The following is a 23,379-nucleotide window of genomic DNA, read 5'->3' on the forward strand; positions in this document are numbered from 1 at the left end:
TACTGTACACTATCCTCTCCATCACTGTCTTGTACTGTACACTATCCTCTCCATCACTGTCTTGTACACTATCCTCTCCATCACTGTCTTGTACTGTACACTATCCTCTCCATCACTGTCTTGTACTGTACACTAACCTCTCCATCACTGTCTTGTACTGTACACTAACCTCTCCATCACTGTCTTGTACTGTACACTATCCTCTCCATCACTGTCTTGTACTGTACACTATCCTCTCCATCACTGTCTTGTACTGTACACTAACCTCTCCATCACTGTCTTGTACTGTACACTAACCTCTCCATCACTGTCTTGTACTGTACACTATCCTCTCCATCACTGTCTTGTACTGTACACTATCCTCTCCATCACTGTCTTGTACTGTACACTATCCTCTCCATCACTGTCTTGTACTGTACACTATCCTCTCCATCACTGTCTTGTACTGTACACTATCCTCTCCATCACTGTCTTGTACTGTACACTATCCTCTCCATCACTGTCTTGTACTGTACACTAACCTCTCCATCACTGTCTTGTACTGTACACTATCCTCTCCATCACTGTCTTGTACTGTACACTATCCTCTCCATCACTGTCTTGTACTGTCCACTATCCTCTCCATCACTGTCTTGTACTGTACACTATCCTCTCCATCACTGTCTTGTACTGTACACTATCCTCTCCATCAGTCTTGTACTGTACACTATCCTCTCCATCACTGTCTCGTACTGTACACTATCCTCTCCATCACTGTCTTGTACTGTACACTATCCTCTCCATCACTGTCTTGTACTGTACACTATCCTCTCCATCACTGTCTTGTATTGTACACTATCCTCTCCATCACTGTCTTGTACTGTACACTATCCTCTCCATCACTGTCTTGTACACTATCCTCTCCATCACTGTCTTGTATTGTACACTATCCTCTCCATCACTGTCTTGTACACTATCCTCTCCATCACTGTCTTGTACACTATCCTCTCCATCACTGTCTTGTACACTATCCTCTCCATCACTGTCTTGTACTGTACACTATCCTCTCCATCATTGTCTTGTACTGTACACTATCCTCTCCATCACTGTCTTGTACTGTACACTATCCTCTCCATCACTGTCTTGTACTGTACACTATCCTCTCCATCATTGTCTTGTACTGTACACTATCCTCTCCATCACTGTCTTGTACTGTACACTATCCTCTCCATCACTGTCTTGTACACTATCCTCTCCATCACTGTCTTGTACTGTACACTATCCTCTCCATCACTGTCTTGTACTGTACACTATCCTCTCCATCACTGTCTTGTACTGTACACTATCCTCTCCATCACTGTCTTGTACTGTACACTATCCTCTCCATCACTGTCTTGTACTGTACACTATCCTCTCCATCACTGTCTTGTACTGTACACTATCCTCTCCATCACTGTCTTGTACTGTACACTATCCTCTCCATCACTGTCTTGTACTGTACACTATCCTCTCCATCACTGTCTTGTACTGTACACTATCCTCTCCATCACTGTCTTGTACTGTACACTATCCTCTCCATCAGTCTTGTACTGTACACTATCCTCTCCATCACTGTCTCGTACTGTACACTATCCTCTCCATCACTGTCTTGTACTGTAAACTATCCTCTCCATCACTGTCTTGTACTGTACACTATCCTCTCCATCACTGTCTTGTATTGTACACTATCCTCTCCATCACTGTCTTGTACTGTACACTATCCTCTCCATCACTGTCTTGTACACTATCCTCTCCATCACTGTCTTGTACTGTACACTATCCTCTCCATCACTGTCTTGTACTGTACACTATCCTCTCCATCACTGTCTTGTACTGTACACTATCCTCTCCATCACTGTCTTGTACTGTACACTATCCTCTCCATCACTGTCTTGTACTGTGCACTATCCTCTCCATCACTGTCTTGTACACTATCCTCTCCATCACTGTCTTGTACACTATCCTCTCCATCACTGTCTTGTACACTATCCTCTCCATCACTGTCTTGTACACTATCCTCTCCATCACTGTCTTGTACTGTACACTATCCTCTCCATCACTGTCTTGTACTGTACACTATCCTCTCCATCACTATCTTGTATTGTACACTATCCTCTCCATCACTGTCTTGTACTGTACACTATCCTCTCCATCACTGTCTTATACTGTACACTATCCTCTCCATCACTGTCTTGTACTGTACACTATCCTCTCCGTCACTGTCTTATACTGTACACTATCCTCTCCATCACTGTCTTGTACTGTACACTATCCTCTCCTTCACTGTCTTGTACTGTACACTATCCTCTCCATCACTGTCTTGTACTGTACACTATCCTCTCCCTCACTGTCTTGTACACTATCCTCTCCATCGTCGCCGAGCTCTCAGTAGTAGTACCAGTTACCAGTAACCAGTGTACCAGTAGATGACTCACTACCAACCGTCTCTGCGTGAATCACTGACTGTATTCATATTGCTGCTGACCACAGCATTATTTCAAACACCCCCTCACATATGGGTACTGTGGGCAGTCAGTCTTACGAGAGAGAGCAAGGAGGCAGGTCGCCGGCTGTTTGGCGCCTACCAACACTATCCGTAATATACGTACTACCAGCCTACGTGAGTATTTCTTTACCCTATCCACGTGTTCGAACCCCACATGATAAATGTAACGATGCACACAGCATGAAGGAGCAGGTGGATGACAGGAGACAGGCTGGATGGTAGGCTGAGGCAGGCTGACTAGCGTTCACTTCCACAGTCTGGCTTACTGACTGGCTTAATTGCAAAATCCGGGTCAACCCCTTGGAGATTGAAGCAATTAGCACACGAACTAAGCCAGGAAGCTTGAAAAACGGCTGCAACAGGCTTGCAGGCTGGAGTACAGGGTGGAGGTGGTGAGTGAGGGTAAGCGGCTAGCTACGGTTCACCTTTGACCCGCCGGCTCCCCACAAACAGTCTTCTAACGTCTGAAATACCCTTATTTCCACCCTCCCACACCGTTGCCACCATTTATCATGTGGGGTTCGAACACGTGGATAGGGTAAAGAAATACTCACGTAGGCTGGTAGTACGTATATTACTGATAGTGTTGGTAGGCGCCAAACAGCCGGCGACCTGCCTCCTTGCTCTCTCTCGTAAGACTGACTGCCCACAGTACCCATATGTGAGGGGGTGTTTGAAATACTGCTGTGGTCAGCAGCAATATGAATACAGTCAGTGATTCACGCAGAGACGGTTGGTAGTGAGTCATCTACTGGTATACTGGTTACTGGTAACTGGTACTACTAGTGAGACACTATCCTCTCCATCACTGTCTCATACTGTACACTATCCTCTCCATCACTGTCTTGTACACTATCCTCTCCATCACTGTCTTATACACTATCCTCTCCATCACTGTCTTGTACTGTACGATATCCTCTCCATCACTGTCTTGTACTGTACACTATCCTCTCCATCACTGTCTTGTATTGTACACTATCCTCTCCATCACTGTCTTGTACACTATCCTCTCCATCACTGTCTTGTACACTATCCTCTCCATCGCTGTATCGTACTGTACACTATCCTCTCCATCACTGTCTTGTACTGTACACTATCCTCTCCATCACTGTCTTGTACTGTACACTATCCTCTCCATCACTGTCTTGTACACTATCCTCTCCATCAGTGTCTAGTATTGTACACTATCCTCTCCATCACTGTCTTGTACTGTACACTATCCTCTCCATCACTGTCTTGTACTGTACACTATCTTCTCCATCACTGTCTTGTACTGTACACTATCCTCTCCATCACTGTCTTGTACTGTACACTATCCTCTCCATCACTGTCTTGTACTGTACACTATCCTCTCCATCACTGTCTTGTACTGTACACTATCCTCTCCATCACTGTCTTGTACTGTACACTATCCTCTCCATCACTGTCTTGTATTGTACACTATCCTCTCCACTGTCTTGTACTGTACACTATCCTCTCCATCACTGTCTTGTACTGTACACTATCCTCTCCATCACTGTCTTGTACTGTACACTATCCTCTCCATCACTGTCTTGTACTGTACACTATCCTCTCCATCACTGTCTTGTACTGTACACTATCCTCTCCATCAGTCTTGTACTGTACACTATCCTCTCCATCACTGTCTCGTACTGTACACTATCCTCTCCATCACTGTCTTGTACTGTAAACTATCCTCTCCATCACTGTCTTGTACTGTACACTATCCTCTCCATCACTGTCTTGTATTGTACACTATCCTCTCCATCACTGTCTTGTACTGTACACTATCCTCTCCATCACTGTCTTGTACTGTAAACTATCCTCTCCATCACTGTCTTGTACTGTACACTATCCTCTCCATCACTGTCTTGTATTGTACACTATCCTCTCCATCACTGTCTTGTACTGTACACTATCCTCTCCATCACTGTCTTGTACTGTACACTATCCTCTCCATCACTGTCTTGTATTGTACACTATCCTCTCCATCACTGTCTTGTACTGTACACTATCCTCTCCATCACTGTCTTGTACACTATCCTCTCCATCACTGTCTTGTATTGTACACTATCCTCTCCATCACTGTCTTGTACACTATCCTCTCCATCACTGTCTTGTACACTATCCTCTCCATCACTGTCTTGTACACTATCCTCTCCATCACTGTCTTGTACTGTACACTATCCTCTCCATCATTGTCTTGTACTGTACACTATCCTCTCCATCACTGTCTTGTACTGTACACTATCCTCTCCATCACTGTCTTGTACTGTACACTATCCTCTCCATCATTGTCTTGTACTGTACACTATCCTCTCCATCACTGTCTTGTACTGTACACTATCCTCTCCATCACTGTCTTGTACACTATCCTCTCCATCACTGTCTTGTACTGTACACTATCCTCTCCATCACTGTCTTGTACTGTACACTATCCTCTCCATCACTGTCTTGTACTGTACACTATCCTCTCCATCACTGTCTTGTACTGTACACTATCCTCTCCATCACTGTCTTGTACTGTACACTATCCTCTCCATCACTGTCTTGTACTGTACACTATCCTCTCCATCACTGTCTTGTACTGTACACTATCCTCTCCATCACTGTCTTGTACTGTACACTATCCTCTCCATCACTGTCTTGTACTGTACACTATCCTCTCCATCACTGTCTTGTACTGTACACTATCCTCTCCATCAGTCTTGTACTGTACACTATCCTCTCCATCACTGTCTCGTACTGTACACTATCCTCTCCATCACTGTCTTGTACTGTAAACTATCCTCTCCATCACTGTCTTGTACTGTACACTATCCTCTCCATCACTGTCTTGTATTGTACACTATCCTCTCCATCACTGTCTTGTACTGTACACTATCCTCTCCATCACTGTCTTGTACACTATCCTCTCCATCACTGTCTTGTACTGTACACTATCCTCTCCATCACTGTCTTGTACTGTACACTATCCTCTCCATCACTGTCTTGTACTGTACACTATCCTCTCCATCACTGTCTTGTACTGTACACTATCCTCTCCATCACTGTCTTGTACTGTGCACTATCCTCTCCATCACTGTCTTGTACACTATCCTCTCCATCACTGTCTTGTACACTATCCTCTCCATCACTGTCTTGTACACTATCCTCTCCATCACTGTCTTGTACACTATCCTCTCCATCACTGTCTTGTACTGTACACTATCCTCTCCATCACTGTCTTGTACTGTACACTATCCTCTCCATCACTATCTTGTATTGTACACTATCCTCTCCATCACTGTCTTGTACTGTACACTATCCTCTCCATCACTGTCTTATACTGTACACTATCCTCTCCATCACTGTCTTGTACTGTACACTATCCTCTCCGTCACTGTCTTATACTGTACACTATCCTCTCCATCACTGTCTTGTACTGTACACTATCCTCTCCTTCACTGTCTTGTACTGTACACTATCCTCTCCCTCACTGTCTTGTACACTATCCTCTCCATCGTCGCCGAGCTCTCAGTAGTAGTACCAGTTACCAGTAACCAGTGTACCAGTAGATGACTCACTACCAACCGTCTCTGCGTGAATCACTGACTGTATTCATATTGCTGCTGACCACAGCATTATTTCAAACACCCCCTCACATATGGGTACTGTGGGCAGTCAGTCTTACGAGAGAGAGCAAGGAGGCAGGTCGCCGGCTGTTTGGCGCCTACCAACACTATCCGTAATATACGTACTACCAGCCTACGTGAGTATTTCTTTACCCTATCCACGTGTTCGAACCCCACATGATAAATGTAACGATGCACACAGCATGAAGGAGCAGGTGGATGACAGGAGACAGGCTGGATGGTAGGCTGAGGCAGGCTGACTAGCGTTCACTTCCACAGTCTGGCTTACTGACTGGCTTAATTGCAAAATCCGGGTCAACCCCTTGGAGATTGAAGCAATTAGCACACGAACTAAGCCAGGAAGCTTGAAAAACGGCTGCAACAGGCTTGCAGGCTGGAGTACAGGGTGGAGGTGGTGAGTGAGGGTAAGCGGCTAGCTACGGTTCACCTTTGACCCGCCGGCTCCCCACAAACAGTCTTCTAACGTCTGAAATACCCTTATTTCCACCCTCCCACACCGTTGCCACCATTTATCATGTGGGGTTCGAACACGTGGATAGGGTAAAGAAATACTCACGTAGGCTGGTAGTACGTATATTACTGATAGTGTTGGTAGGCGCCAAACAGCCGGCGACCTGCCTCCTTGCTCTCTCTCGTAAGACTGACTGCCCACAGTACCCATATGTGAGGGGGTGTTTGAAATACTGCTGTGGTCAGCAGCAATATGAATACAGTCAGTGATTCACGCAGAGACGGTTGGTAGTGAGTCATCTACTGGTATACTGGTTACTGGTAACTGGTACTACTAGTGAGACACTATCCTCTCCATCACTGTCTCATACTGTACACTATCCTCTCCATCACTGTCTTGTACACTATCCTCTCCATCACTGTCTTATACACTATCCTCTCCATCACTGTCTTGTACTGTACGATATCCTCTCCATCACTGTCTTGTACTGTACACTATCCTCTCCATCACTGTCTTGTATTGTACACTATCCTCTCCATCACTGTCTTGTACACTATCCTCTCCATCACTGTCTTGTACACTATCCTCTCCATCGCTGTATCGTACTGTACACTATCCTCTCCATCACTGTCTTGTACTGTACACTATCCTCTCCATCACTGTCTTGTACTGTACACTATCCTCTCCATCACTGTCTTGTACACTATCCTCTCCATCAGTGTCTAGTATTGTACACTATCCTCTCCATCACTGTCTTGTACTGTACACTATCCTCTCCATCACTGTCTTGTACTGTACACTATCTTCTCCATCACTGTCTTGTACTGTACACTATCCTCTCCATCACTGTCTTGTACTGTACACTATCCTCTCCATCACTGTCTTGTACTGTACACTATCCTCTCCATCACTGTCTTGTACTGTACACTATCCTCCCCATCAAACATTTCAACTGCTAATAACTTGAAGTCTCCTCAGTTATATTCCTTGGAACGTAGGCGAGAAAAGTACATCATAATTTGCACTTTGAATATCCTTGAATGATGTCTCATATCTGCACACCGAACTAGATGAGTGTCAGAGGTCCCCGACTCTTCAGTGCTGTTCCTCCTCTTGGCAAGCTGCTGAAACCAGTTCCTGATCAGCCGGGCTGTCGTGCGTACGTTGAGCTGAATGCAGCCAGCAGTAATAGCCTGGCCTTGATCCACTGGTAGGTGTGGTCTGTGACCAGGCCGCGGGGGCGTTGCCCCCAGGTATCCTACAACAGGTTTAATAATATATAGCGTGACTAACATAACCATCCGTCATTTCGTAAGTGAACGGAAGACCGGTAATCCAGCGGAAGGCCTCGGTCAGATGACCAATAACTCCAGCTGCGGGTCATCCTATGACTAAGACCAGCGTCGGGAAACACTTCTCCTCTTTCCTGAGAAACTTAGCAAACTTTGTAAGTTTAGACTGTAGTTTTGCTCGATGTAAGTTAGTACAGCACTCATTGTTTTACGTTTTAAGAAGACCCATTTATGTTTTGTGAGGAGCTGCGCCTTGCCCTTGTAACCCAAAATAACCATAATATTTTCATGGTTATAATGTGGCAGTTTGACAAACAACAATAATGTTCTTGCCATTATTACATATTTGTTAGTAATGAACAAAGAGAAAAATTGTTAGAAATGTTTTATTTTCATGTATATTCTCCGGTTACTTGCTTTATTACACCTGCTGCGCTCTCTCTCTCTCTCTCATTCTCTCTCTCTCTCTCTCTCTCTCTCTCTCTCTCTCTCTCTCTCTCTCTCTCTCTCTCTCACACTACCCACGTACACTGTACCTCTTGATGGTTGCAGGAATCACTGTCTTAGAGGTCGACTCCTGCATCATTTCCTCCCGTGTTTTGAGGTGATGGACCAGACTGTTCACGCTGGCGGCACGCATTTCTGTGTAAGCAACGACTGCTTAATTTACTAAAATGTTTGTTATTATGGGACATGATTGGTGCTACGTCTCAAGACTCCAGTGAAGATACAAGTTAACCTCTGGAGCAATGTTTAGCCTTCAATATTCCTCTGGTGACGGTGTGTGTGCTGCCCACCTACGCTTGTCATTGTTTTGTCTCAGATGAAGATTGTGGTGTTTGTGTGTGATTGTGGTGTTTGTGTGTGATTGTGGTGTTTGTGTGTGATTGTGGTGTTTGTGTGTGATTGTGGTGTTTGTGATTGTGGTGTTTGTGTGTGATTGTGGTGTTTGTGTGTGATTGTGGTGTGTGTGATTGTGGTGTTTGTGTGTGATTGTGGTGTTTGTGTGTGATTGTGGTGTTTGTGTGTCATTGTGGTGTTTGTGTGTGATTGTGGTGTTTGTGTGTGATTATGGTGTTTGTGTGTGATTGTGGTGTTTGTGATTGTGGTGTTTGTGTGTGATTGTGGTGTTTGTGTGTGATTGTGGTGTTTGTGTGTGATTGGTGTTTGTGTGATTGTGGTGTTTGTGTGTGATTATGGTGTTTGTGTGTGATTGTGGTGTTTGTGATTGTGGTGTTTGTGATTGTGGTGTTTGTGTGTGATTATGGTGTTTGTGTGTGATTGTGGTGTTTGTGATTGTGGTGTTTGTGATTGTCGTGTTTGTGTGTGATTGTCGTGTTTGTGTGTGATTATGGTGTTTGTGTGTGATTGTGGTGTTTGTGTGTGATTGGTGTTTGTGTGTGATTGTGGTGTTTGTGTGTGATTATGGTGTTTGTGTGTGATTGTGGTGTTTGTGATTGTGGTGTTTGTGATTGTGGTGTTTGTGATTGTGGTGTTTGTGTGTGATTGTGGTGTTTGTGATTGTCGTGTTTGTGTGTGATTGTCGTGTTTGTGTGTGATTATGGTGTTTGTGTGTGATTGTGGTGTTTGTGATTGTAGTGTTTGTGTGTGATTGTGGTGTTTGATTGTGGTGTTTGTGTGTGATTGTGGAGTTTGTGTGTGACTGTGGTGTTTGTGATTGTGGTGTTTGTGTGTGATTGTGGTGTTTGTGTGTGATTGTGGTGTTCGTGTGTGATTGTGGTGTTTGTGTGTGATTGTGGTGTTTGTGATTGTGGTGTTTGTGTGATTGTGGTGTTCGTGTGTGATTGTCGTGTTTGTGTGTGATTGTGGTGTTTGTGTGTGATTGTGGTGTTCGTGTGTGATTGTGGTGTTTGTGTGTGATTGTGGTGTTTGTGTGTGATTGTGGTGTTTGTGATTGTGGTGTTTTTGTGTGACTGTGGTGTTTGTGTGTGATTGTGGTGTTTGTGTGTGATTGTGGTGTTTGTGATTGTGGTGTTTGTGTGATTGTGGTGTTTGTGATTGTGGTGTTTGTGTGTGATTGTGGTGTTCGTGTGTGATTGTGGTGTTTGTGTGTGATTGTGGTGTTTGTGTGTGATTGTGGTGTTCGTGTGTGATTGTGGTGTTTGTGATTGTGGTGTTTGTGTGTGATTGTGGTGTTTGTGTGTGATTGTGGTGTTTGTGTGTGATTGTGGTGTTTGTGTGTGATTGTGGTGTTTGTGTGTGATTGTGGTGTGTGTGATTGTGGTGTTTGTGTGTGATTGTGGTGTTTGTGTGTGATTGTGGTGTTTGTGTGTCATTGTGGTGTTTGTTTGTGATTGTGGTGTTTGTGTGTGATTATAGTGTTTGTGTGTGATTGTGGTGTTTGTGATTGTGGTGTTTGTGTGTGATTGTGGTGTTTGTGTGTGATTGTGGTGTTTGTGATTGTGGTGTTTGTGTGTGATTGTGGTGTTTGTGATTGTGGTGTTTGTGATTGTGGTGTTTGTGTGTGATTATGGTGTTTGTGTGATTGTGGTGTTTGTGATTGTGGTGTTTGTGATTGTCGTGTTTGTGTGATTGTCGTGTTTGTGTGTGATTATGGTGTTTGTGTGTGATTGTGGTTGTGATTGTAGTGTTTGTGTGTGATTGTGGTGTTTGATTGTGGTGTTTGTGTGTGATTGTGGTGTTTGATTGTGGTGTTTGTGTGTGATTGTGGTGTTCGTGTGTGATTGTGGTTGTGTGTGATTGTGGTGTTTGTGTGTGATTGTGGTGTTTGTGATTGTGGTGTTTGTGATTGTGGTGTTTGTGTGTGATTGTGGTGTTCGTGTGTGATTGTGGTGTTTGTGTGTGATTGTGGTGTTTGTGTGTGATTGTGGTGTTCGTGTGTGATTGTGGTGTTTGTGTGATTGTGGTGTTTGTGTGTGATTGTGGTGTTTGTGATTGTGGTGTTTTTGTGTGATTGTGGTGTTTTTGTGTGATTGTGGTTGTGTGTGATTGTGGTGTTTGTGTGTGATTGTGGTGTTTGTGATTGTGGTGTTTGTGTGTGATTGTGGTGTTTGTGATTGTGGTGTTCGTGTGTGATTGTGGTGTTTGTGTGTGATTGTGGTGTTTGTGTGTGATTGTGGTTGTGTGATTGTGGTGTTCGTGTGTGATTGTGGTGTTTGTGATTGTGGTGTTTGTGTGTGATTGTGGTGTTCGTGTGTGATTGTGGTGTTTGTGTGATTGTGGTGTTTGTGATTGTGGTGTTTGTGTGTGATTGTGGTGTTTGTGATTGTGGTGTTTGTGATTGGTGTTTGTGTGTGATTGTGGTGTTTGTGTGTGATTGTGGTGTTTGTGATTGTGGTGTGTGTGATTGTGGTGTTTGTGATTGTGGTGTTTGTGTGTGATTGTGGTGTTTGTGTGTGATTGTGGTGTTTGTGATTGTGGTGATTGTGGTGTTTGTGATTGTGGTGTTTGTGTGTGATTGTGGTGTTTGTGATTGTGGTGTTTGTGTGTGATTGTGGTGTTTGTGATTGTGGTGTTTGTGATTGTGGTGTTTGTGATTGTGGTGTTTGTGTGTGATTGTGGTGTTTGTGTGTGATTATGGTGTTTGTGTGTGATTGTGGTGTTTGTGATTGTCGTGTTTGTGATTGTCGTGTTTGTGATTGTCGTGTTTGTGTGTGATTGTCGTGTTTGTGTGTGATTATGGTGTTTGTGTGTGATTGTGGTGTTTGTGATTGTAGTGTTTGTGTGTGATTGTGGTGTTTGTGGTGTTTGTGTGTGATTGTGGTGTTTGTGTGTGTCTGTGGTGTTTGTGTGTGATTGTGGTGTTTGTGTGTGATTGTGGTGTTTGTGATTGTGGTGTTTGTGTGTGATTGTGGTGTTCGTGTGTGATTGTGGTGTTTGTGTGTGATTGTGGTGTTTGTGATTGTGGTGTTTGTGATTGTGGTGTTTGTGATTGTGGTGTTTGTGTGATTGTGGTGTTTGTGTGTGATTATGGTGTTTGTGTGTGATTGTGGTGTTTGTGATTGTGGTGTTTGTGATTGTCGTGTTTGTGTGTGATTGTCGTGTTTGTGTGTGATTATGGTGTTTGTGTGTGATTGTGGTGTTTGTGATTGTAGTGTTTGTGTGTGATTGTGGTGTTTGATTGTGGTGTTTGTGTGTGATTGTGGTGTTTGTGTGTGACTGTGGTGTTTGTGATTGTGGTGTTTGTGTGTGATTGTGGTGTTTGTGTGTGATTGTGGTGTTCGTGTGTGATTGTGGTGTTTGTGTGTGATTGTGGTGTTTGTGATTGTGGTGTTTGTGTGTGATTGTGGTCGTGTGTGATTGTGGTGTTCGTGTGTGATTGTGGTGTTTGTGTGTGATTGTGGTGTTTGTGTGTGATTGTGGTGTTTGTGTGATTGTGGTGTTTGTGATTGTGGTGTTTGTGATTGTGGTTGTGATTGTGGTGTTTGTGATTGTGGTGTTTGTGTGTGATTGTGGTGTTTGTGTGTGATTGTGGTGTTTGATTGTGGTGTTTGTGATTGTGGTGTTTGTGATTGTGGTGTTTGTGTGTGATTGTGGTGTTTGTGTGTGATTGTGGTGTTTGTGTGTGATTGTGGTGTTTGTGTGTGATTGTGGTGTTCGTGTGTGATTGTGGTTGTGATTGTGGTGTTTGTGTGTGATTGTGGTGTTCGTGTGTGATTGTGGTGTTTGTGTGTGATTGTGGTGTTTGTGATTGTGGTGTTTGTGTGTGATTGTGGTGTTTGTGATTGTGGTGTTTGTGATTGTGGTGTTTGTGTTTGATTGTGGTGTTTGTGTGTGATTGTGGTGTTTGTGTGTGATTGTGGTGTTTGTGATTGTGGTTTGTGTGATTGTGGTGTTTGTGATTGTGGTGTTTGTGTGTGATTGTGGTGTTTGTGTGTGATTGTGGTGTTTGTGATTGTGGTGATTGTGGTGTTTGTGTGTGATTGTGGTGTTTGTGTGTGATTGTTGTGTTTGTGTGATTGTGGTGTTTGTGATTGTGGTGATTGTGGTGTTTGTGTGTGATTGTGGTGTTTGTATGTGATTGTGGTGTTTGTGATTGTGGTGTTTGTGTGTGATTGTGGTGTTTGTGATTGTGGTGTTTGTGTGTGATTGTGGTGTTCGTGTGTGATTGTGGTGTTTGTGTGTGATTGTGGTGTTTGTGTGTGATTGTGGTATTCGTGTGTGATTGTGGTGTTCGTGTGTGATTGTGGTGTTTGTGATTGTGGTGTTTGTGTGTGATTGTGGTGTTCGTGTGTGATTGTGGTGTTTGTGATTGTGGTGTTTGTGATTGTGGTGTTTGTGTGTGATTGTGGTGTTTGTGTGTGATTGTGGTGTTTGTGATTGTGGTGTTTGTGATTGTGGTGTTTGTGATTGTGGTGTTTGTGATTGTGGTGTTTGTGTGATTGTGGTGTTTGTGATTGTGGTGTGTGTGATTGTGGTGTTTGTGTGTGATTGTGGTGTTTGTGATTGTGGTGTTTGTGTGATTGTGGTGTTTGTGTGTGATTGTGGTGTTTGTGTGTGATTGTGGTGTTTGTGTGTGATTGTGGTGTTTGTGATTGTGGTGTTTGTGTGATTGTGGTGTTTGTGATTGTGGTGTTTGTGTGTGATTGTGGTGTTTGTGATTGTGGTGTTTGTGTGTGATTGTGGTGTTTGTGATTGTGGTGTTTGTGTGTGATTATGGTGTTTGAGAGAGTAATATACTGTACAGAAGCATAACTTGAGAGTTGTGTAGTATTATTGCGTTCTCATACCACTTAAATCTACATACACACACACACACACACACACACACACACACACACACACACAGTTATAATGTTATGTACGTCTTCCTTGTTACCCAAGACGACCGTAATATTCTCGTGGTCAGTAATGTTCAGTTTTGACGTGACGTCAAGTACACAGCTGATGCACGCCGTCAGGTGCACAGCTGATGCATGCCGTCAGGTACACAGCTGATGCATGCCGTCAGGTACACAGCTGATGCATGCCGTCAGGTACACAGCTGATGCACGCCGTCAGGTGCACAGCTGATGCACGCCGTCAGGTACACAGCTGATGCATGCCGTCAGGTACACAGCTGATGCATGCCGTCAGGTGCACAGCTGATGCATGCCGTCAGGTACACAGCTGATGCATGCCGTCAGGTACACAGCTGATGCATGCCGTCAGGTACACAGCTGATGCATGCCGTCAGGTACACAGCTGATGCATGCCGTCAGGTACACAGCTGATGCATGCCGTCAGGTACACAGCTGATGCATGCCGTCAGGTACACAGCTGATGCATGCCGTCAGGTACACAGCTGATGCATGCCGTCAGGTACACAGCTGATGCATGCCGTCAGGTACACAGCTGATGCATGCCGTCAGGTACACAGCTGATGCATGCCGTCAGGTACACAGCTGATGCATGCCGTCAGGTACACAGCTGATGCATGCCGTCAGGTACACAGCTGATGCATGCCGTCAGGTACACAGCTGATGCATGCCGTCAGGTACACAGCTGATGCATGCCGTCAGGTACACAGCTGATGCATGCCGTCAGGTACACAGCTGATGCATGACGTCAGGTACACAGCTGATGCATGACGTCAGGTACACAGCTGATGCATGCCGTCAGGTACACAGCTGATGCATGCCGTCAGGTACACAGCTGATGCATGCCGTCAGGTACACAGCTGATGCATGCCGTCAGGTACACAGCTGATGCATGCCGTCAGGTACACAGCTGATGCATGCCGTCAGGTGCACAGCTGATGCATGCCGTCAGGTACACAGCTGATGCATGCCGTCAGGTACACAGCTGATGCATGACGTCAGGTACACAGCTGATGCATGCCGTCAGGTACACAGCTGATGCATGACGTCAGGTACACAGTTGATGCATGACGTCTACACGGCGATGCTTGACGTCAACTATACGGCTGATGCATGACGACAGCTACACGGCTGATGCTTGACGTCAAGTACACTGCTGATGCTTGACGTCAGAGTGAGAAGAGAGAGAGAGAGAGAGAGTGGGTGGGTATTAGAGTAAATCACCACCCACACTGCTACACCAGCTGGCGCTCAGATACAACCATCTGGGAGGCAGCAGCAAGACTGGGAGCTGGGAGAGAGGGAGGGAGGGAGAGTAGAAGAAAGCTAAGAAAGAAGGGAACAAGAAAGAAGGAGAAGACTAAAGTTAATAAAGAGAATCAAAACGTACGTGAGGCACGACTGTTGTGTACGTGAGGCGTAAGTGTTGTGTACGTGAGGCACGAACACTAGCATTGTTATACTCGCACCTTTTATTCTTGGATTTGCTTGGTCTAGCACGAACAGTCTGAGTGATAAAGTCAGCAGGTGTGGTGGTCGAGGGTCGGGCCGCGGGGGCCATGGACAGCATGTGCCTTGAGGAAACACGTCCTAACGTTTCCTGCCGTACCGGGGAACTGAACCCGGACCTCAGGGTGTGAGCTGAGTGCACTGGCGATCGATCTCTGAGCGCAGGAGAAATTGTCAGTAGAATATGACTCGCGAAATCGTAATGACACGATTGCAAACCATACCACGGACGGGGTTAGAACCCGCGACCAGAGAGTCATAAAACTCCAGACGGACGCGTTAGCCACTGGACCAGCTGGCTACAATAAGATTCATCCAACTAGGTATATTTATACACCATAGGAAGGTTAGCATAGGCCCCACTGTGACCACAATCTCCAGCTGTTAGTGTTAATGGCAAGGCCATCAAGCAGGAGACCTGGTCTGAGACCCCTCAAGCAGGAGACCTGGTCTGAGACCCTCAAGCAGGAGACCTGGTCTGAGACCCCTCAAGCAGGAGACATGGTCTGAGACCCCTCAAGCAGGAGACATGGTCTGAGACCCCTCAAGCAGGAGACATGGTCTGAGACCCCTCAAGCAGGAGACATGGTCTGAGACCCCTCAAGCAGGAGACATGGTCTGTGACCCCTCAAGCAGGAGACATGGTCTGAGACCCCTCAAGCAGGAGACATGGTCTGAGACCCCTCAAGCAGGAGACATGGTCTGAGACCCCTCAAGCAGGAGACATGGTCTGAGACCCCTCAAGCAGGAGACATGGTCTGAGACCCTCAAGCAGGAGACATGGTCTGAGACCCCTCAAGCAGGAGACATGGTCTGAGACCCTCAAGCAGGAGACACGGTCTGAGACCCTCAAGCAGGAGACCTGGTCTGAGACCCGGGCCGCGGGGGCGATGATCCCCAGAATCATCACTGGGTATGTAGGATAAGAGAAGGAAGGGGAAGGGACGTGGTGTTTCCCTCGACTATTTATCAGAGAGAGAGAGAGAGAGAGAGAGAGAATATTGATTATAACATAGGAGATGCATTATGTAGATGAGAGGCTGAGTATGACAGGAAATAATGTATACTCCCTCGTAGTATAGTCAAGTTTGTTCTTGTTAGTCGTCATCTTAAGCTAATGTTGTGTGTGTGTGTGTGTGTGTGTGTGTGTGTGTGTGTGTGTGTGTGTGTGTGTGTGTGTGTGTGTGTAACCTTATCTCAAGTACGTGATATAACATATACAGACCATAGCTGACATCCATGGCTTGCTACTATATAGAAAGTCCCTTGTTATGCAGAGCATTTCGGCCAACTTAGGTTAATTTTGTCCCCAGGATGCGACCCACACGAGTCGACTAACACCTAGGTACCTACTGACTGCTGGGTTAACAGGGACAGCAGGTGTCTTAAGGAATCACGTCCCGTTTCCACCTGTACCGGGGATCGAACCACGGACCTCACTGTGCTGCCAACCGAGATACGGAACACTTCAACTTAACGGAAGACTTGTTTTAACTCGCCCATCACAACGTAACTGAAGCTCATATCTAAATGCCTCGCGGTGGATCAGGCCTGATCAACCAGGCTGTTACTGTTGGCCGCACGCAAACCGACGCACCAACCACATACCTGCTGGTCAAGTACTGACTTGAGGTGCCTGTCCAGCTTCCTCTTGAGCACAGCCAGAGGCCTATTGGTAACCACTCCTTATGTATGCTGAGAGGCAGTTGAACAGTCTTGGGCCCCTGACACTGCGAAATATGCTGGGGTGATAATATGGTTAACATCACATTTTATTGTGGCAACATTTCGCTCTCCAGGAGATTTTTCTGTCCCTTACAAACATTACGTAATGTTTGTAGTGGCTGAGGGACTGATTACCTCATCTTCTGTGTATAGTTCTACTGTCTTCCCATTATATCCTTGAATTTGTGTTGATAAAGCCACTGGATGGCGACACGTCTACAAGATACCCATTCATCACATCTGTCAGACACTGCAACATCATGGGGTCTTGGAACAAAGACTTCAACGCTGCCCAACCTTTGGACGACGACCTACTTACACTAGTGGCAGGTGCCACTGTGATCCCGCCGCCTCCTGCTTCAACTCATCTCACCGCAGTATATAAGCCACCTCTCTGGCCCTATGTTGCACTTCCTACAAGAGTGATGGACTGAACACATCGATTCCAGGTTGAGGGACTGATTACCTCAAACTTCTACTCTCCTTACCCATCTCTACTTTGTATTGGACTGATGAAGCCACTGTGTGGGGTTCGAACACGTGGATAGGGTAAAGTAATACTCACGTAGGCTGGTAGTACGTATAATTACGGATAATGTGGGAAGCGCCCAAACAGCCGTGACCTACCTCCTTGCTCACTCTCGAATAACTGACCGCTCACAGTACCCATATGTGAGGGGGTCTTTGAATACTGCTGTGATCAGCACAATATGAATACAGACAGTGACTCAGGCAGAGACGGTTGGTAATGAGTCATCTACTGGTACACTGGTTACTGGTAACTGGTTACTACTACTGAGAACTGTGTGGCGAAACGTTTCTTCAATAAAGATTCCCATATGTTGCATAAGTGTCTCAATTCTTCATACCGAGAGGTTGTACATATATCTGAGTCTTCATCTTGTCGATGTTGTATACCATGTGCAGTGACTTAGTGAAAGTCTTATTTCTCAAGATATCTGAAGAGTGAAAAGCCTAGTGGTTACAGAGATGGGTGAGAGTGAGATGTATCACACAGTGCAAGAGAGGTAGAGGGAGCACGAAGCCGTTAATAAGAGTGAAAGAAACTACAAATATTCTGTTAGGCGAAGCCCAGAGTAAAAACCACGTCAGGTGTTGGGCTCTTGATTAAAGGAGATAAAATTTACATTAATGACACAGGGAAATGAGCGAAATATTGACGTCGAAATAAGTCTCCGTTCAGCGAGTCTTTAATACGACTGAAGAGTGATAGTTCAAGTGAATTTTTGTTAGGTAAGACACATATGCAACAGTTAGACAACTTTATTCCGAAACGTTTCGCCTACACAGTAGGCTTCTTCAGTCGAATACAGAAAAATAGGCAGGAACAGCAGAGATGTGAAGACGATGTAATCAGTCCATCACCCTACGACTACAAGACTGATTACATCGTCTTCACATCTCTACTGTTCCTGCCTATTTTTCTGTATTCGACTGAAGAAGCCTACTGTGTAGGCGAAACGTTTCGGAATAAAGTTGTCTAACTGTTGCATATGTGTCTTACCTAACAACCTGTCGGTATTGTATACCTTTTGATGTTCAAGTGAATTTTTCTTGAGTGTGACTCGGAACTCTGCCAGGCAAGCACTAGATGAGCCTAGCCTAGGGCCGGGTTCCATGAGTAGAAAAACTCTGGGAACTCATTAAAGGTATAAGGTATATCAAAGGTATATCTCCAGAATTTCTGACCTTACTGTTAACCCCAGTCGACTTTGAAGACGGTACTGATAGTGTGTCTATGCTCTCTGCTATAGGCGTAGACTCGAGGCTCAGTAGACGGTACAGAATACCTCATATATTAGCATAATTACCAATAGATCCCTGGCTGTTCTCATTAGGTTAGTTCCTGATGAGCTAGACTGTGATGCCTACGCTGGATTCCGTGCGGCTAACGCCAACAGCCTAGTTGATCAGTCTATAACAATAAGCCTGGTCTGGGACCAGCTGCGGAGTTAGTGATCCCAGAAATCGTCTTTACACAACCTTAGGTAAACTAAGGATGATAGCGAAGTTCTAGTTTACATAGAGATAGATTTCCTAGAAACATGTATTTATAAGTATACTGTACAAGTAATGCTGTTGATACTGTGAACCCTTCATGTGGGTATTCCTCTCTCTGTCTCTCTCTGTCTCTCTGTCTCTCTCTCTGTCTCTCTCTCTGTCTCTCTCTCTCTCTCTCTCTCTCTCTCTCTCTCTCTCTCTCTCTCTCTCTCTCTCTCTCTCTCTCTCTCTCTCTCTCTCTCTCTCTCTCTCTCTCTCTCTCTGACTGGTTCAGTTGAAAGTATGTACTCCGAAAATTCGAAATATTCAGTATTAATATATATTTTTACTGATTTTTCATGTGATTATTTAAAAATATGTAAAATATTAAAAATTACAAAAAAGTATGTACTAAAACGTTATTGCATATTTCGATGATTCTGACGGTTTGAAGGATTTTCTAACATAACCGAATACAAGGAGGTCCTCGGCTTAACAGAGCTCCTCGGCTTGACAGAGCTCCTCGGCTTAACAGAGCTCCTCGGCTTGACAGAGCTCCTCGGCTTGACAGAGCTCCTCGGCTTGACAGAGAAAGATATTACTCGATATTAAACCTCAGCCAGAGGAACAACGTCTCTCCTTCTAGTCCTCTACACTAGCAACTAGCACTGGTGGTTGCTAGTTTAGAAACAGGTCCAAGACATGAGACTAGACTAATTTAAACACAAATGTATATAGTGGCATGATCCTGGCTCGTCTTCACAACATTGGCTCTTAAATGTGACATTGAGCTTTCGTAATTCTGTACAGGTGTACATTGTTATAGCAGGACATGACACCATCATAATGGCAGTGAGGGATGCTGCATTGTCGGGGGGGGGGGATGTAGGAAGGATAGATGAGAGGGAGAATGAGCAGGAGGATGGAGGATCGACTAGGGACTGGTGGATGGAGGATAGATTAGGGGCCAGTGTAAGGAGGGTAGACAAGGAAGCCAGTGGAGGAAGGGAAGGAAGGAAGACTGATGTACAAGAAAGAGAAAATCCGACGTAGAAACACTCACAAAGTTCAGAAATTTTGATGACTGGCGCTGACACGAGCCACGTATGTAAACAGTAATAATGCTAGCACCAGGAACCTGCCACTCTGGCCATGTGTCAGTCTCTCATAGATGAGCAGAGGTACACAGTAATATTTAATGGTTATAGTAACTGTAAGTTTTCAAGGGGTGGAGGGGTAAGCCAGCGGAAGGCCTCGGTCAGATGACCAAAAGCTCCAGCTGTGTGTCACTGTATGACTAATACCCGCTTCAGGGAACACTGGTCCTGTTTCCTGGCCAACCTTACCTAACCTAACCTGCAGATGAGTGGAGAGTGACGGCAGCATGGACAATATTATGACTTAAATTTACCACCTCTCTCCCTTCCTTCCAGGGATAAACCAAGACAAAAAAAATAAATAGTAAAATTGAAGACAAACAGAGAAAAATGGAAAACAAAGAGGTTTTAGAGCCGCCTTTGGATGAATCTTATTAGAGGCAAGTGGCCCAGTGGTTAACGCACTGGCTTGTGAGTTGTAGCACTCACTTGTCATGGGTTCAAACCCCACCCGTTCCCTGATAAGTTTTAGAACCTGAGTCATTATACGCAATCGAATAAACATAATACACACCATAATACGACGTACATCAACACAGCTCCAGCTCTGGGTCATCATAAGACTAAGACCCACATCAGGAAATACTTGTCCTCTTTCCTGACAAACCTTACCTAACCTGTCTAGCCAAACACCATAATTAAATATGGTTTAAGTATTTCATTAAGGGCACAGCAGTTACAGGAGCTTCAGTAGTTTTGTTACAGCAGAGCTGGAGTTACTATCACTGGGAATCACCATCTCTCAGCAGCATGACCTGGCATCCCATATACAGCACAAACGGATTTTTTTTGTGACTGGACAATGTCTTATGACGGAACAGGACGGCGAAAGTTATAAATAACGAGTAAGAGAGAGGAAGGAGGCATTTGGGCTACATTATGTATGAACGTATACATATACATACTTTGTGTATTTAGAAATAATCCAGATTTATTGTTGAAAGTGATCCTGGATGGTGCCAGTGTCACTCTCTCTTCCTTCCTTCATTCCTTCCTTCACTATTCCTTTAAACGCATCTTGACGTGGTGTTAAGTTTTGAGTGGTTCATTTTTAAGATAGTGGCATCTTTTCTGGAGGAGTGCCAGTGTCACTTCCCAGTGCCAGTCTCCCTAGTGTCACTGCCTAGTGTCACTCCCCATTGTCATTCTCCCCAGTGCCATTCTCCCTGGTGCCACTCCCCAATATCTCCCCACTGCCACTCCCCCCCCACAGGGCACCACCTTACCCACAGGGTGCTTGCCTGACTAAAAACCCGGCATTTCTTTCGGAATAAATGATGGGGATATTTCCCCTTTTGTCTGAAAAATTGCTGACAATTACGGCGTATGATACAGAACGAATAATGGTTACGGATTGTGAAACACCTTCAGTATTGTTCCTTGCTTTGTGATTGTGATTTATGTTATGTGAAAGTAAATTGTTGATAGTGTAAATGATAATGTAAGTGATAGTGTAAATGATGATAATGTAAGTGATAGTGTAAATGATGATAATGTAAGTGATAGTGTAAATGATGATAATGTAAGTGATAGTGTAAATGATGATAATGTAAGTGATAGTGTAAATGATGATAATGTAAGTGATAGTGTAAATGATGATAATGTAAGTGATAGTGTAAATGATGATAATGTAAGTGATAGTGTAAATGATGATAATGTAAGTGATAGTGTAAATGATGATAATGTAAGTGATAGTGTAAATGATGATAATGTAAGTGATAGTGTAAATGATGATAATGTAAGTGATAGTGTAAATGATGATAATGTAAGTGATAGTGTAAATAATGATAATGTAAGTGATAGTGTAAATAATGATCATAATATTGTAAATGATATTGTAAATAATGTTACAAAAGTAATAATCAAACATTTATACTGCTTTGTAAATAAGACGTAACATACGTCTCTGTTTCTCCCTCTCTTTCTGCTCCTCTCTCTCTCCTCCTCCTCCCTCTCTGCTCCTCTCTCTGCTCTCTCTCTGCTCTCTCTGCTCTCTCTCTGCTCTCTCTCTGCTCTCTCTGCTCTCTCTCTGCTCTCTCTGCTCTCTCTCTGCTCTCGCTCTCTCTGCTCTCTCTCTGCTCTCTCTGCTCTCTCTCTGCTCTCTCTGCTCTCTCTCTCTCCTCCTCTCTCTGCTCCTCTCTCTGCTCCTCTCTCTCTGCTCTCTCTGCTCTCTCTCTCTCTGCTCTCTCTCTGCTCTCTCTCTGCTCTCGCTCTCTCTGCTCTCTCTCTCTGCTCTCTCTGCTCTCTCTGCTCTCTCTGCTCTCTCTCTCTGCTCTCTCTCTGCTCCTCTCTCTGCTCCTCTCTCTGCTCCTCTCTCTGCTCCTCTCTCTCTGCTCTCTCTGCTCTCTCTGCTCTCTCTGCTCTCTCTCTGCTCTCTCTGCTCTCTCTCTGCTCTCTCTCTGCTCTCTCTCTCTCTGCTCTCTCTCTGCTCTCTCTCTCTCTGCTCTCTCTCTGCTCTCTCTCTGCTCCTCTCTCTCTGCTCTCTCTGCTCTCTCTCTGCTCCTCTCTCTCTGCTCTCTCTCTCTCTCTGCTCTCGCTCTCTCTGCTCTCTCTCTGCTCTCTCTCTCTGCTCTCTCTGCTCTCTCTCTGCTCTCGCTCTCTCTGCTCTCTCTCTGCTCTCTCTGCTCTCTCTCTGCTCTGCTCTCTCTGCTCTCTTTCTGCTCCTCTCTCTCTCTGCTCCCCTCTCTCTGCTCTGCTCTCTCTCTGCTCTCGCTCTCTCTGCTCTGCTCTCTCTCTGCTCTCGCTCTCTCTGCTCTCTCTCTCTGCTCTCTCTCTGCTCTCTGCTCTCTCTCTCTCTGCTCTCTCTCTGCTCTCTCTGCTCTGCTCTCTGTTCTCTCTCTGCTCTCTGCTCTCTCTGCTCTCTGCTCTCTCTGCACCTCTCTCTCTGCTCCCCTCTCTCTGCTCCTCTCTCTCTGCTCCCCCCTCTCTGCTCCCCTCTCTCTGCTCCCCTCTCTCTGCTCCTCTCTCTCTCTCTGCTCCCCTCTCTCTGCTCCTCTCTCTCTCTGCTCCCCTCTCTCTGCTCCTCTCTCTCTCTCTGCTCCCCTCTCTCTGCTCCTCTCTCTCTCTGCTCCTCTCTCTCTCTGCTCCCCTCTCTCTGCTCCCCTCTCTCTGCTCCTCTCTCTCTCTGCTCCCCTCTCTCTGCTCCTCTCTCTCTCTGCTCCCCTCTCTCTGCTCCCCTCTCTCTGCTCCTCTCTCTCTCTGCTCCTCTCTCTCTCTGCTCCCCTCTCTCTGCTCCTCTCTCTCTCTGCTCCCCTCTCTCTGCTCCTCTCTCTCTCTGCTCCCCTCTCTCTGCTCCTCTCTCTCTC

General features: G+C 45.3%; 1 protein-coding gene across 1 annotated transcript in view; it reads left to right on the top strand.

Annotated features, from left to right (window-relative positions):
- Positions 1-23,379, top strand: part of LOC128686909 (syndecan) — a 400,042-nt gene that overhangs the window by 222,314 nt on the left and 154,349 nt on the right. The window contains exon 3 of the mRNA XM_070082575.1: positions 8,455-8,548. Coding sequence (XP_069938676.1) covers positions 8,455-8,548 — 94 coding nt within the window. The remainder of the gene's footprint in view (positions 1-8,454; positions 8,549-23,379) is intronic.

The sequence above is a fragment of the Cherax quadricarinatus genome, chromosome 7, assembly GCF_038502225.1.
Source record: "Cherax quadricarinatus isolate ZL_2023a chromosome 7, ASM3850222v1, whole genome shotgun sequence".
NCBI classification, from domain to species: domain Eukaryota; kingdom Metazoa; phylum Arthropoda; class Malacostraca; order Decapoda; family Parastacidae; genus Cherax; species Cherax quadricarinatus.